General features: G+C 46.4%; 1 protein-coding gene across 2 annotated transcripts in view; it reads right to left on the minus strand.

Moving 5' to 3' along the window:
- RNASET2 (ribonuclease T2) overlaps nucleotides 1–16,565 on the minus strand; it is a 49,869-nt gene that overhangs the window by 20,402 nt on the left and 12,902 nt on the right. For both annotated transcript variants that reach the window (XM_006134510.4, XM_006134509.4), the window contains exons 4-6: nucleotides 10,057–10,112; nucleotides 7,311–7,368; nucleotides 1,850–1,920 (exon numbers count right to left, since the gene is read on the minus strand). In XM_006134510.4, coding sequence (XP_006134572.2) covers nucleotides 1,850–1,920; nucleotides 7,311–7,368; nucleotides 10,057–10,112 — 185 coding nt within the window. The remainder of the gene's footprint in view (nucleotides 1–1,849; nucleotides 1,921–7,310; nucleotides 7,369–10,056; nucleotides 10,113–16,565) is intronic.

Here is a 16,565-nt window from a genome sequence, read left to right on the forward strand (position 1 = left end):
TACTGTAATTTTTAAGGCAAAACTATCCCTTATTAAAGTTCCCAGAATTAAAAGCTGTTGACTAGCCTTTGAGTCAGAAATGCTGAACGAAATCAATAGCTATGATGATATAATTGACAAGAGTTGAGTCAAAGTTTTCAAGGATTGTTTTCCCATTCTGATCAAACAGTCATTTTCACCAAATAAAACGTACATGACTTTTTTTATTTTATTTTTTAATTTTTATTTATTTGCTGTCCTGTAGCACAGCATCATATCTTGACTTTCCTCCTTCATGAAACAGACCAAAAAACCAGAAGCTCTTCAGGCCAAAAGTGCCCATCAGTTTTGATGAGCACAATAGAACAAAGTGCATTTAATCTGGGAAGTGCCAGTTCTGTGATAGCTTTCTCTCACCTTGGGACAAGTGGGGATTGAGCTCTGTGTGTAGGAAGAGGGCAAGGTCCAAATGACAGCCATTCTTCTGCTTGCTTTATGGCACTCCCCCAGAGAATTGTTTAGAGATAACACACCCAAATCCTAATGCAAAGTATCTTTGAAACTAACTCAATGAAGGATATTAACTGAGCAGCTGGGAGAATCTGATAAAAAAAATCTGTAAAATGCAGCTTTTGGGATTGAGGTATTTGGCAGGAAAAGCTCTTCATTCATAGGCATGCCCTTGTCTCCTTTTCACAAATATACAAGGGATACTGGTGCGAGATATATTTACAGTTTCTCTATTGACCCAGCAGCATCAAGCAAGATGAGCTACACATATATCAAGCAGATATGCAGAATTAGTACATCTGCAATGGGACAAAGAAATAAAACAGCTTTTTATCTTCCCCCCTTTAACTGAACACAGGAGACACGGTAACAAGTTTACCCTATTGCAAACTCCAAAGACCTTGCAGAGTACCACACACAGTAAGAATCATGCTTCATCTCTTATTAATATTGGACTCCACACTGCAGTTCTGATTTCCAAAATATAGTCCTCCATTCGGTAAGTGCAACCTACATTCTTGAGTCCCCAAGGTAAATCTTTGTGTTTAGCCGTATCAAAATGTATGTTAAGTGAGAACGATTTACAATACGGTCCAGATTCCTCTGTAGAACTAACCTGTCTTTATCATTATTTCTTGCTTCACCATTTTGTGGGCCATCTGTAAATGTTAGCAGCATTGATTTTATATTTATTTATTTCCACGTTACTCATCAAAATAATAAATAGTGCTAGTTAACCAGTTTTAAAATCCATCCAATATGGGCTGCACCGATTTTTGTATAATGCTTAAAAAAATCTCAGGCTATTTCGTGGTGCTACATGAGTATATGTGTAGGATGTCAACACAAATGTCTTTGTCAAACAAACTTGTAATAGGAAAGAACACTATTAAGTTTATTTGACAAGAACTCGTGGGTTCTTAACTGGTAGTTCTCGGCACCTTCATACACTTCTTGTTTTTCTCTTTCCATCGCTCTCTAAATGTGTGCCGTTTTATCAGTCCTATAAGAATGTGTGCTATACCTACAAGAGGTCCGTATATGACATCTCAGGTTCAGACAACTGCACTGAGTCTCACTATAGTCTTTGGGACACAACAATGGCATAAGAGTCTACACCGGTAATATTTTGGAAGACTGAGGCCAGAGATCCTGCTTTCATGTAAATTTCAATATTGAAAAGAATAAGAAACACAGAAGGATAAGTACAAAATCATTTCTAAAGTTGTATTTCCAAGGTTTTCTAGGCAACTCCAGCAAGCATCTAAAGCCTCGTACCAAAGGTTGCTTCAGATAATTATTTAGAAAGACTCTTTATAAGATACAGACAAAATGATTTTCCATTGTAGCTTGAACTCACCAGAACTGGGTACGATTAAGAGATGAATGGAGTATGTCAGGCCAGTATTGTCTCATGTCTGGCAAGAGATCCTAGAAATGAAAAATATGTCACTAAAACTATGAAATTGAAAAGCAATTTCATACTCAATATACATAAATGGATACATTTTCAACACATTGCCCATGTCCTTGGAGATTCTTGGCTGAAGTAAGTGAAAAGAATTAGTCTAGGTAAGGGGTTTTGTGTGCAACTTATCTCTGGGAAAGGATATTCCATAGAATCATAGAACACTAGAACTGGAAAGGGACCTCAGAGCTCATCAACTCCAGTCCCCTACCCTCACGGCAGGACCAAGCACTGTCTAAATCAGTAGTCTCCAACCTTTTTACACCCAAGATCACTTTTAAATGTCAGGGTAAGCCGAGATCTACCTCAACCCTTCCCCAAGACCTCACCCCCTTCCTTGAGATCCCGCACTCTCCATTCCCCTCCTCTCCATCATTTGATGCCCTCAGCCCTTACTCATTCTCATTAGGTTGAGACAGGAGGTGCGGGCTCTGAGGTGGGAATGAGGGATTTGAGTGTGGGAAGTAGTGAGAGGTGCAAGCTATGGGAGGGAATTTGGGTCAGGAAGAGGTGAAGAAGGGGATGCTGGCTCAGGGATGGGCCCCAGGCTGGAGAGTGTTGGAGTCAGGTAGAGAGTTGGGGTGCTGGAGCAAGCTATTTTGGGTCAGGGGCCACTGACCCACAAAAAAATCTGTTGGGGAGTGGGATGCCAAAAAACCAACTCTTCCAACCTGTTCCCCTCCTCCCCCTCCCCCCCAAGCCTCACTGATGTGGCCCCAAGTAAAACATCTCACTCCCCTGGCACTCCAGCCCCATGAGGTGGGAGGGTAGGTAAAACTGAGGTTCAAGGCCTCAGTCCAGATGAACTCATATGGGGTTCCAGGTTAGTAGATTTTGTGGGCCCCTCTACACTCTGCGGTGGGGCCAAAAATGAGGGATCCAGTGTGAGGGACAGTGAGTGGGAGAGGGATGGGGGTGCAGAATCTGGGTAGGAAGTAGGGTACAGGAGCAAGCTGGGGTAGGTGTCTGGCCAGGAGGGAGGGAGCAAGAGCTGGTGGGTTTCTGGCCAGGAGGCAGGTGCAGGATGCTGGTGGGGGTCTGACCAAGGAGCAGGAGCAGGGTTCTTGTGGGTTTCTGGCCTGGAGTCAGGGCTCTGGTGGGGGTCTGGACAGGGGGCAGAGTGCTGGTGGGGGTCTAGCGCGTGGGAGGGAGCTGGTGGAGGGGTTCGCCAGGTCGCTGTTGTAGGGCTGGATAGGAGGAGGGGGCAGGGTGCTGTTGGGGGTCTACCCAGGGGAAGAGGGGGCAGGAGCAGCTTGGCTGGTACCTGGGTGTCTCCAGAGATGAGGATCTCTGGGGCAGGATCTGCAGGCAGCACTGGAAGAAGAGCATGTGTGGCTCCTTGAAGAAATCCAGATGCTCCGGATCCTGTGCCGCCATGTTAACTAGCCCCACCTCTCCACTGCCTTCCCGGAGCACAGGGAAGCAAGGGAAGACAAGAAAGCATGCATGCTCTTTTGGGCAGGGGAGGAGCGCACTCTTTCTTGTCTTCTCTTCCTTCCCGCTGCTGCCTTCCTTCCTTCTGGTGGTGGAGGGGAGGGGGGAGTCAGTACTCCTTCCTAGACAGTCGCTTCCCATTCTGTATGTGCAAAACTGATTGTTCCTTCCTAAGTGGAGCACTTTGCATTTGTCCTTATTAAACTTCATCCTATTTACCTCAGACCATTTCTCTAGTTCAGGGGTGGCCAACCCATTAAACGAAGAGGGGGCTGTTTGTAGGGGGGCTTCACGTGCCGCTCTTTCAGGGGTGAAGAGCCGCATGCGGCTTGCAAGCCGCAGCTTGGCCACCCCTGTTCTAGTTTGTCCAGATCATTTTGACTCTATCCTCCAAAACACTTGCAGTCCTTCCCAGCTTGCTATCTTCTGCAAATAATCGTACTCTCTACGCCATCATCTAAATCAGGGGTCTCCAAACTTTTCAGCCCGAGGGCCGCATTAACTATCAAACAGCAGTTCGGGGGCCGACTACACACTTGAGGTCCAAATAAAAAACAATCAAAACATGGATGTTGTTTTTAATTATTTATTTAATATTATTTTATTCAGTTATTATTTAATAACACATTCATACACTACACATGAACACCTGTATTAGTGTGAATGGTGAAATTGTTTCCTGGATGCCAAAATAGCAGACATTTCTGGCTTTAGATTTGTTGTCCCTAACATCAACAGTGACCTGAGATTATCATCGGACAAGTTTGTTCTCAAATTGTTCTTCACGTATTTCATTCTTGAAAATGTTTGTTCACACAGGTATGTTGTTCCAAAGATTGAAAGGTACCTTGATGCAAAAGTTTTGACATTAGGAAAGTCTTCCTTGGGCAAAAACTGGTAAAAACCCACCAGTCCTATTTTGAACTTGTCCCTAAGGAGGTCATTTGCTTGCAACTCAATGACTTCCAGCTGCAGTTCATCTGGGCAACTGGCCACATCTGCTTCAAATGGGTTTTGAAACAATCTCACTTCTTCTGCCTTTGAATCCAAAAAGGTCTCCACGGGCCGGATGAGAGGGCCTCGCGGGCCGCATCCGGCCCCCGGGCCGTAGTTTGGAGACCCCTGATCTAAATCATTGATGAAGGTATTGAACAGAACTGGTCCCAAAACAGACCCCACTTGTTATGCCCTTCCAGCATGATTGTGAACCGTGCATGGGAGTGGGGGGAGGGACAGGAGAGACTGCTTTAAACAACAAATGAAGCTCACTAGGGGTGTGTCTAGACTACAGAGTTTTGTCGACAAAAGTGGACTTTTGTCGACAAAACTATACCTGCGTCTACACTACCGCTGAGTTCTGTCGACATAACGTCGACAGAACTCAGCAATTTTGTCGACGCTGGTAAACCTCATTTTACGAGGCATAACACCTTCTGTCGACAGAAGGTGTTATTGCATCTAGGGTTGTGTCTAGACTACAGGGTTTTGTTGACAAAGCAGCTTGCTTTGTCGACAGAACTGAATGTAGTCTAGACGCTCTTTGTTGACAGAAGCTTTGTCGACAGTATCTGTCGACAAAACTTCTGTCGACAAAAGCCTGTAGTCTAGATGTACCCTAGGAGTCCTACTACAAGAGAATATGTAGGAAATGCACTTCCAGATACCTTGACCACTAGGCCCTCCAGGAGCACAGGAACTGCAAGGACTAGGAGCACATTTGTTGTACTGTTCCCCTCCAGAATTTTTTTTCTTTCTGTGGGAGGCCCAGAGACAGTGTTCTGGTAGTTCTGACTAGAAAAGACTAGGGAATGACTCAAGCCATGCATGTATAAAAAACAATAAAGATTTGAGGGTTCCTAAATTCATCAACACAGCTGACTATGAATAAGGGTACGTCTACACTACAACGTTAATTCGAACTAACTTAGTTCGAATTACTTAATTCGAACTAAGCTAATTCGAACTAACGCGTCTAGAACTAAAAACTAGTTCGAATTAGCGTTTTGCTAATTCGAACTAGCAAGTCCACATTGAGTGGACCCTGAACAGGGCTTAAGGATGGCCGGAAGCAGTGCCGGCAGGGCATCAGAGGAGGACTTAGAGCATGGAGATGCTGTCTCAGGCTAGCCGAGGGCTGCGCTTAAAGGGTCCCGACCCCCACCCCGGACAGACAGTTCGAAGGGGTGCCCCGCTTGCAAAGCAGTCCTGGCTTGGATTGCCCGGAGTACCCACACTGGGCACATCACACCACTCGGCCATCAGCCCGGCTGCACTTGCCGCAGGCTGCCATCTGGGGAGAGAGGGCAATCGGGGAGCTGCAGGAGAGCTTCCACCCCCAGAAGCCCGCAGAGCCAGCCCAGTCCTCCCCATCGGGGGCTCGTACCCCATTCCTCCCTCACCTCCTTCCACTTACCCTTCCCTAGCCCCCCTTCCTGATGTACAAAATAAAGATAACGTTTCTTCCAACATTGACTCTGTCTTTATTGAACAAAACTGGGGGAGACTGGGAAAAGGAGGTGGGAGAGGGGAAGAGAAAGGCTGGGAGAGGGGAGGGCAACTAACATGATCAGGGGTTGGGAACAGGTCCCAGATGAAGAGAGGCTACAGAGACTGGGACTGTTCAGCTTAGAAAAGAGGAGATGGAGCGGGGACAGGATAGAGGTCTCTAAAAGCAGGGGTTGGGTGGAGAGGGTGCATTCATGAGTTCCCATAAAGAAGGACTAGAGGACACAAAAGGAAAGGAATGGGTAGCAGGCTTCAAACTAGTAAGAGAAAGTTGTTCTTCACAAAGCAAATAATCAACCTGTGGAACTCCTTGCTGCAGGAGGCTGTGAAGGCTACAACTAGAACAGAGTTTAAAGGGAAGTGAGATCAAGTCATGGAGGTTGGGTCCATGGAGTAGTCTTAGCCAGGGGGTAGGAGTGGTGTCCCTGCCCAAAGTTTGTGGAAGGCTGGAGAGGGATGGCACGAGACAAATGGCTTGGTCACTGTCTTCGGTCCATCCCCTCCAGGGTCCCTAGGGTTGGCCGCTGTCGGCAGACAGGCTACTGGGCTAGATGGACCTTTGGTCTGACCCAGGACGGCCATTGTAAGCTCAGGGTTCAGGGTCGGGGATCTCAGTGGACCCCCTTGATTTTCATGCACACCTGCTCCTGGGTGGCCAGGCTGGCAGCTCTCCTGCCCTAGACAGCCACTTTCCTGTGCCTAGTGCGGAGATCGTGGACAAGGTCCACGATGTCCGCACTAGCCCAGGAAGGTGCCCGCCTCTTGCGGTCCCGGGCAAGCTCCCGGGAGCCGCCAGCCTGGTCCCGGGAAGAGGGGGTGGGCTGGGGGACATCGGGTGGGTGGCTCTGTGCCGTGCCAGGTGCAGGGTCTGCTGGCTGGGTGCTGGCAGGCTTGCACCTGGCACGGGCACCGTAGCCAGCCCGTGCCCCTTTAAGGGGTCCGGGGCCGGGAGGGGGGCATAGAGTTTCCCTGGTGTTGGCCAGAGTGGCCACCAGGGAAACCTGGGGAGGGCTAGCCTCCCACTAGTTCGAATTAAGGGGCTACACACCCCTTAATTCAAACTAGTAAGTTCGAACTAGGCTTAATCCTCGTAAAATGAGGTTTTCCTAGTTCGAACTAAGCGCTCCGCTAGTTCGATTCAAATTCGAACTAGCGGAGCGCTAGTGTAGCGGCTATGAATGTTAGTTCGAACTAACGTCCGTTAGTTCGAACTAACATTGTAGTGTAGACATACCCTAAGGGAATAAAGCACCAAATGAATATTGGAATAGGAATTTTTGAAAAGCATATCCATCTCAGATCACAAATTAAATCAGAAGTGACATACTATGAAGCTTTTTTTTTTTTTTTTTTTTTAAAGGATAATTGTGTTCACTCTAGTCTGAATATTTTAATTTCAATAAATTAAAATCACCTTAATCTCATTCACGTTGAAGTGCCATGTTCTATTACATTCTTCTACTTTTTCAGGCCTAGGGAAGAAATATGCAAATGAAGACAGAATGCCACCCTTAGGTAGTGGATGGAAAAATTTGTGTCACAGGGCTCAGCGTTACAAGAGAATAGCTTTGAAATATCAGTTTAAAAATCCATGGAACCCAAGTCAATCACCACAGCATTTTAACCAACACATTTTAATTGTGGCTGAACTGTTCTAAGTGCAGAGGACCTTTGTGCCCTTCACACCACTTCAGCAATGTGTAAATAGACTGAGTAGTGTAGCCCTCTCTAATGAAATCAATGCCACCCCGAGTCTCTCTATTTAGGATTCCCCAGACCCACACACATTCCAGCTGCCTTGGAACTGATGTGCAATGCCATTGACAGTTTTACAGAGTATAAGTTACCAACCTGTTGTACATTTTCTTCCACTTTTTTCTTAATGAAAAGTCTGTATCTTTGAGTTTCTACTGCTCAGAGATTCCAGTCAGTTGTTTCCTTTGAGACAGACATGCTCTTCCGTAGTTTCTATGAGTTTTTTAGAACATGTTTTGACTCCTGAGGCCATATTATGTCATGAGGAATTAACAAGTGCTCTGAATTCAGAAAAAAAGGAAGCTATACTCCCTTTTACATTAGCAACTTTGGAAGTAGATCTTTTAAAAAGAGCTTATTCTGCTATTGATTTGTGTGCATACACATGATCACCAAGCATGTGAGACCATATGTAAGCAGTGCATTGAACTATACAACTTTGGTCTTTGACTAGAGCAGGGTTCTTATATTTCAACACACTGCACATTCACAAGAAAAAGCAGATTGGTGGAGCATCCACTAGCAAAAACATTAGACATTGTGGTAAGACTTGAAGCTGTAAAGGGAAAATTCTAGGCCAAATGGGATTCTGCTCTGAAAACTTCTTACAGAAAACATAACTTGTTCCTGCTCAGATCTGTTCCCTGTTTGTGTTACAAAGTCAGATCAGCAGACAAAGTATACATTCTTTTGTATTATTCTTTCTAGTTCTGCAGAGTCAACAGAACTAATATATGTAAATGATCTGAAGTCTTTTTTTTTTTTGATGCATCATCAGTATCGTATACTATGGGTCAGTAAAAGCAGTGCAGATCCCTTTGATGGTAACAGATTGCTTAGGCCCCAGCAAGAGCATAATTTGAAGACAATGGGATGGAAATGCAAGAGCTGTCACTGAGGGTTTAACTAGACCAGCGGCACTTTTATTGTACGAGAAGGAAGGAACCTTCAAGGCTGTGTTTACAAAGCCATATTTCAGATTAGAAACATACTTCAACATTTTCCTATTTTCCTTTCCATAGATGAAATGGAAAGGGGAGATGAATATTGTATTATCAAAAAATTAGAAGTTGTATATCATGCTATCAGGCCCATTCACAGGGGTGAGGGGAGCATAAGAATGGCCATACTGGCTCAGTCCAAAGGTCTATCTAGTCCAATATCCTGTCTTCTGACAGTGGCCAATGCCAGATGTTCCAGAGGGGGTGAACAGAGCAGGCAATCATCAAGTGATCCCTCTCCTGTCACCCAACCCCAGCTTCTGACAAATAGAGGCTAGAGACAAAGGCAAAGGGGGCAAGTGCCCCAGGGCTTGGCAATTCAAAGGGGATATGGGCTTCAGCCATTGCTGCTACTAATGCAACAGCAGCCAGGGCCCTGGGCACTTTAAATCGCTGCTGGAGCCCCACATGGTGCACTACAGAGCCCTGGGCTGTGTGCCCTCTGGATGGCCCTGAGGGGGAGCTATCTGTCCCTGGCCCTGCCCCTTCCACGTGAGGCCCCACCCCTTCCGGGACCATGGAGCCAGCCCCACCCCATACCTTGCCCAGGGGCCTGGAGAGTCTGTCAACTCACCTGCATGCTATTAAATGTTCGTGAGCAATGCTACAGAGCATGCCTACATATACTATAAGACCAAGCAACTCAAAGAGAAACACAATATAATTAGGTATTTTAATAGGTATACTACAGGATAAATTTGCAATGAAAGCAGAAATAAAACCAATAAAAGACAAATTTTAGAGAAGTTACATTCTGTACCAAGGCTGGTGATGTTTTTAGTTGGATTATTGACCCCAGTTTGAAGCTGTTTCAGCAACAATATTAACCCAATCCGCTGTAAAGTCTGTGCATTAATCCTTATGACACGTAATATGAACATTTTTGTCTTCAAAGTGCTGTCCAGAATCAAAGAGCTATTCCTTGTAACTCCTAAATACCATCATACCCGTTTTGCAAATAAAATTAAAAAAACAAACCAGCAGCAGCATGATGTTATTTACACAAAGCTATTGCAGGAGTCAATGTCAGAGATGAAATTAGATCCCACAGTGGCTTCCAGTCCTGTGATCAAATCACATGCCAGGGGTGAAACCCTGCTCCACTGAATTCAAATGGAGTTTTGCCACTGGCTTCTATAGAATGAAGATTTTGCCTCATGGCTTTTTCAGCATAGAGCACAACTGTATCCCTTTTTATAAGGATATAGACCTGATTCAATGCTGCTTTAAATGGGTACAGTTCCATTGACTTTCAAGTCTGAAAGTTTGATTTCCCTCACACTCATTTTATAGCAATATCTCTAATGAAGTTACTTCTGATTTACTCTGGTGTAAATAGGGGGAGAATCAGGCCAACATGGCATTCTTATCCAATTTGAAATTAAAAGGATTTTAAGTTCTTACCATAGTCCATGAATTGTCCAGTACTGTGGGGGCTCTTTGCAGTCATTCTCATTCATCTGGATAATGAAAAAATCCATATTTGTTCAATATAGTATTTAGTCAAAGATCAACTAATCCATTTTGGGTTAAAAATTGTAGAGCATGCTAGGGGGACTTATCAAAAACATGCTGAATGACTAGCAGGAATAAATGAAAGATCAAGGGCAGAAACTCAGCTAATGTAAATCAATGTACCAAAGATAGGCGTAAAATGCTACTAGATCAGAATTCATCACTCACACTTGGACGACATAGGTTTCAAATGACTATTCACTTAAATGGTGCCAAGACTATTTAAGCGTTCATTAGATCCTTTCACTGAGTTCAGAGCTCCCAAAACAAAGGTATTTTAAATGCTGTGAGAAGCCATCAAGTGTATATATTAGTGAGGTCAAGGTTTAGGGGCAGGTAAATAGGGTGGATGCCATGGGCAACAACTTTCTGGGATGCAGCACTCCATTGTGACAGTTATTCTTCTACCCTACTGATTTGCCAGACAAGCCATTCTTCGGATTACAAAAATGTTGTTTGGTCCTGAAGCCAACAATTGTTTTGTAAATATCCATGAGCAACTTTGCTGCTATTATAAAGAAAAAGGATTCGCTAGAGATTGCTGTACTGGCTGCATAATCCAAGCAGACATTCAGTGTCTAGTTCATGTAACGATTAAGGAAAACACTACACCAGTATTCACAGTCCAAACAATTACCTATGCAAAATATTATCCGCTAAAGAAAGAGCAGAACAGTAGATACAGAAACTCCCTAAGGCCACGGTCATCAACCAGTAGATCGCTATCTACCAGCGGATTATGGTGTCTCCATAGGTCGATCTTCAGTTCCCTCTGAACTGCGCGCCTGCACACAATCAATTTTAGATCTGCCCTCCTCATTTGCAGAGCAGCACCCATCGAACAGAAGGGGAGTAGTGGTAGCAGCTTGGGTATGTCTACACTACCACCCTAGTTCGAACTAGGGTGGTAATGTAGTCAACCGGAGTTGCAAATGAAGCCTGGGATTTGAATTTCCCGGGCTTCATTTGCATGTTGCCGGGTGCTGCCATTTTTAAATGTCCACTAGTTCGGACTCCGTGCCCCACGGCTACATGCGGCATGAACTAGGTAGTTCGGATTAGGCTTCCTAATCCGAACTACCATTACTCCTCGTTCCACGGCCCCCCGTGTAGCCGCGGGGCACGGAATCCGAACTAGCGGACATTTAAAAATGGCGGCGCCCGGCAACATGCAAATGAAGTCTGGGAAATTCAAATCCCGGGCTTCATTTGCAACTCCGGTTGACTACATTACCACCCTAGTTCAAACTAGGGTGGTAGTGTAGACATACCCCTTGATGGGATCTGCTGGGGCAGCATCGGAGTGCTAAACACATGGGCCATCTGGGCTGGATCAAAGAGGGGCAGACGCCCGGCCAGTTGGCCATGGCGTTCAGCCCGTGGAGGCTGTGCCACGCTCCAGCTAGGTTGGAACAAAAAGGAGCAGTTGCCCAGCCAGCTGGCTGTGGCATTCAGACGGCCAAAGCTGCGCCATGCTCCAGCTCACGTGTAGCATGGTGCAACCTCTGCAGGCTGAACACCATGGCCAACTGCTTGGGTGGCTGCCCCCCTTTGCTCCAGCTGAACTATGCAACACTCCAGCTGGGCTGGAGAAAAGAGGAGTGGCTACCTGACCAGCTGGCCGTGGCCAGACTTCCACCAGTACCCTGCTCCCTGGCCAGATTCCCATCAGCACCCTGCTGCTGCTCCTTGGCCTGACTCCCACCAGCACCCTCCTCCTGCCCCCTCCCTCCTGGCCAGACACCTACCCCAGCTTGCTCCTGTACCCTCTTCTCACCCTGATTCTGTACCCCTGGCAGCTCTACACTCGCTGGCAGCTCTGCCCTGCACACTGGATCCCTTATTTTTGGCTTCACTCAGAGCGTAGAGGGGCCCACAAAATTCACTAACCTTGGAACCCTAGAAGACAATCTGGCCTGAAGCCTTGAACCTCAATCTTACCTACCCTTCCCCTTCATGGGGCTGGAGTGCCAGGGGAGTGAGGTGTTTTACTTCGGGCCACATCAGTGAGGCTTACGGGAGTGGGACTGGAAGGGTTGATCTTTTGCATCCCACTCCCCAACAGATTTTTTTGTGGGTCAGTGGCTCCTGACCCAAATCAGGTTCTCCACTCCTCCCATAAATAAAGACAATGCTGAAATGTTTTGTGTTGGACATAATATTTTATTTAATAATGAAGCCTGGACAACAAGCCCCCAACTGGGGCTAAACCCCATCTGGCCACAGCATCATAACACTCCTGCACCTCCCACAGATCCCAACCCTGAGCCCTGAACCCTTCATATTCCCAATCTCCTGCACCACCCACATCCCCAGTCTTGTGCCACAACACCCCTGCACCATCCACACCGCAAACCTCTGCTCTGAGCTCCTCAAATCCCCAACCCTAACTCCTGTACCTCCCATCCACAAGCCTGTGGATTGCTCCAGCACCTCAACCCTCCAGCTGACCCCAACACTTTCCAGCCTGGCGCTCCCTCCCAGATCTTGCACCTCTCACCCCTTCCCACACCAAAATCCCTCATTCCCACCCCAGAGCCGGTACCTCCTGTCTCAACCCAGTGGGAGTGAGTAAGGGCTGGAACAGCAAATGATGGAGAGGAGGAGAATGGAGAGGGTGGGGCTTCCAGGAAGGGGTGGAGTCTTGGGGAAGGGATGGGGTAGATCTTGGCTTGCCCTGACATATAAAATGTGATCCTGGGTGTGAAAAGGTTGGAGACCACTGCCATAATCCCTCTGAATGCTGAACTAGTATAATTCTATTTTATGTTTCTCTTTTTCCTCATTATCTTTAATATACAATCACAACTAAAACCCTGCAGCTGGGAACACCTTTGATCTCACATCAGTGTTAATGAATCTATTACTGAAAACTTGTTTAATTCTTAAATGAAAAGGTAATGCCAGCAGGCCAGGTGATGTCAAGATCCACACTGAGAAATATGTATCTGTAATCTGCCTGGCTCACTTTTTTGTTAATATTGATAAAATAAGTGATATGGAGGGTAATACATAGAAGAATGTGAAATTGTTAGAATTACAAGGAAGCATTTAGACTAGGGATGCAAAATCCCATTTAATTGGTTAACTGCTTAAACAATGTTTAGGGGTATGTCTACACTAGCTTGTTAATTGGAGCTAGGTAGGCAAATGAGGTGACCGGAGTTGCAAATGAAGCCCTGAATTTAAATATCCTGGGCTTTATTTGCATGTTCCCGTCCAGTCGCCATTTTGAAATTTCACTAGCCCGAACTCACTGCTGCGCGGCTACACGCAGCAGTGAAATGTTAATTTGAACTCCCCCACCCTCCCATGGGGGCGCAAGATGTGACAGGGGAGGGAAGGGGCATGAAGGAGCAGGGCCGCTCTCCCTGCCCACACGGCAGTAACGGCCACACTCTAGGGTTGCCAGGTGTCCGGTATTCTACCAGACGGTCCGGTTTTTGCACTCTCTGTCCGGTAAAACAAAATTCAGAAAATACAGGCCATGTTCAATGTCTGGTATTTTCTGTTTTTCCGGCTGGGCGGCAGACAGAAGCCTGGCAGGGGCGGGGGGAGTGGCTGGGAGTGCCAGCCACTCCCCCCGCCCCCGCCAGGCTTCTGCACACAACCAGAGGGAGTCCCAGGCTGGGAGGCGGGGCCGTGATCAGCTCTGGGAGCCTCTGGTTGCGTGCAGAAGCCAGGCGGGGGGAGTGGCTGGGAGGCGGGGCGCAATCGGCACTGGGAGCCCTCAGCTGATTGCATCTGAGGAGGAGTGACGCCTTGAGGAGGAGGAGAAGCCCTGTCCCTGCTCCTGAGCACTGTTCAAGCGTGTTGTGGCGCCGTAGTCCAGGAGAGAATCCCACAGGTGCATTGTACTTGTGTTTAGGCACCTTCCATGGGCTCTCAGCCAAAACTGACTGGGGTGGAATTTCTGCTTCTTATCACTGGGACACTTAAAGACCTGGCTATGGGGGAGTCACCTTCCTACCCATGGTCGCCCGCCCCCTCCCTCCCCTACCCTGCCATTGTGTTGCCCCAGGGTCTGCCTCTCTCTGCTTTGGGTAGCAGGCGGCTGCTTTGCAGAGCAGGCTCTGCTGCCTCCGCCTTTGTTCCCAGCTTAGAGGCTCTTGGTAGTAGCCACACAGGATGTGTGTTCTGTGTGGGGGTGGGGGTGTTTGTTGTTTGTTTGTTTTTTTTTTTTTTTGCTTGACAAATTTTTAGCCCGTGTGTACGGTATTTTTTGGGAGACGATCTGGCAACCCTACCACACTCCCTAAAAGGAGCAGCCTCACTTTGGTGGGTGTGGGAGTGGGGTAGAGAGGGGGCAAAGGGGTGATGAGTTAGGACATGGTGGGATCATCGGGCAGGAGGGTGCTGGCATGGACTGTAGGGGTCAGAGGTTAAATGGACAAAGGGCATGGGGCGTAGGAGTGGGGGTCAAAGGGTGTTAGGCACTGGGGAGCAAGGGGCTGGCAGACAGCAAACATGTAACATCTAAGCTAACCAAGGAAGAGAAAAGGTTTATTTGAAGTTTGCCACTACAATAAAGTAATAGATGTTTATACATATTAAGCTAAATTATGTAAGCTCTCTATTTCTAGCCTGCTCCATTCTATTCAGGCGAGAATGACCATGAAATCAGATTTCCTTTTAATTTACTATAGATTGATTTAAAGGTGTCTGAATATCTCTTCTGGATATGAAAACAACACAGCAGCTAGGAATAAAGAGGAAGGTCATGTGCATGCCAAGCAACAGTTTCATCTCCTCTAGAGATGGAACTGAAGTTAAGATTCTTGTTAACATTAAGGTTGTGTAATGGTACAAAAAGTCACCTAACAATTATATTCTTTCAAAGTTTTTCTAGTCCATTAGATATATTAGTTTCCATTTTGATTCCTCTCCACACGAGACACAGTAAGGCTTACTGGTAAGAGAGCCTGATTTTTTGGTAGCTTGACAAGTCTTCAGTATCCTACTTGCAACTTCTCCATTTTAGCTCACAGGGTTAATATAACTTTTCAGCCAACATCAAAGTTATAGAATAAAAGCAGCAGCCAGCATGGCTGCATAGTTGTAAAATATTTTACTTTCATAGTTTGTGTCTCGTTCATTTAACCAATGATTTGCCAGGCCATTGATTTTGGGTTATCTTCATCTCAATACTTGATCTAAGGCCAGATTTTTGTGCACGTCCACCACAAATCCAACTGAAGTGAGTGTGAGCTTTGTCTACCCCATAGCACTGACAAATGGCCGGTTTTGACCAATAGCAGCTGCCCGTTTGCAGGACAGGCAGCGTGTGAAGTGCCTTTCCTCTTCATCCCCTGGGCTAACAGCATCAGTGCAGAACAATAAACATGGTTCCTGCAGCTCCCCTGAGCATGTACAGGGGCTGGAAGGCAGGGACCCTGACTAAGGAACCTACTGGGATGCTGGCTGGGAACCAGGTAAGGATTCCTAGCCAGAGCCTCTCTCTGGTACTCCAGCCTCTCCTTCCCTCCCTCAGCTCCCCTACCCCATGTAACCCAAACCTTCTGCACCCCTGCTCCAGCCCCCCTATACCTTCCCAGACACTGCATCCCCTCCTACACCCCTCCTCAGGTCACAACCCCCTCTCAGATCTTGCACTCCAATCTGCTATCCCTAGTCACAGCCAAAATCCCTGCACCCCCTCTGGCACTCCTACCCCAGGTCACAACCCCTTTCAGGCCCTGCATCCCCTTCTTACCCCAATCTGTTGCCCCAGGTCACGATCCACTACTTCACCCAAACTCCCTTCCAGATCCCTTACCCCAACCTCCCTTCTGCACCCAACCTCAATCCCAGACCCTCACACCTCCTCCATTAATATAATGAGGCCCTCAACCACTTGCCAAATTATTGGAGTGCCCCCCCTATTAAAAAAATATTGCCCGCCCCTGTGTTAATGGCTTAAGGTAAGAAAGAAAAGGATTCTTTTAACAGAATTTTTGTTTGTGTTGCAGATAGCTAAAATTCTGATCTTAATAATTATTTTAAATCCTGTGTTACTAATTAATACATGGTAAACTGTATTGTATTAAAGCCAGATCTTTGCTATCTGGCAGAGTTCTGGCTCTTATGAGTCAGAAGTAGCAAGTACTAAGTGTGATGCTAGCTGTTTTGTAGGGTGAAAGATCTTTGAAACATATATCTGTCTGTTAGAAAGGATGATGATACATGTACTCCAAGACCTCAGAGGGGTAACCGTGTCAGTCTGTCACTAAAAAAAACTTAAACAACAATGGTCCTGTAGCACCTTAGGCTAACAAAAATATATAAATAGTATCATGAGCTTTTGTGGGCACAATCCACTTTTTCAGCCAAGGGTAGTGTTAATTTTCTTTTTAGTTGATTTCATATTAAATAATCATAAGCATTGCTCCTTGTCAATT

The sequence above is a fragment of the Pelodiscus sinensis genome, chromosome 3 (assembly GCF_049634645.1).
Source record: "Pelodiscus sinensis isolate JC-2024 chromosome 3, ASM4963464v1, whole genome shotgun sequence".
Lineage (NCBI taxonomy): Eukaryota > Metazoa > Chordata > Testudines > Trionychidae > Pelodiscus > Pelodiscus sinensis.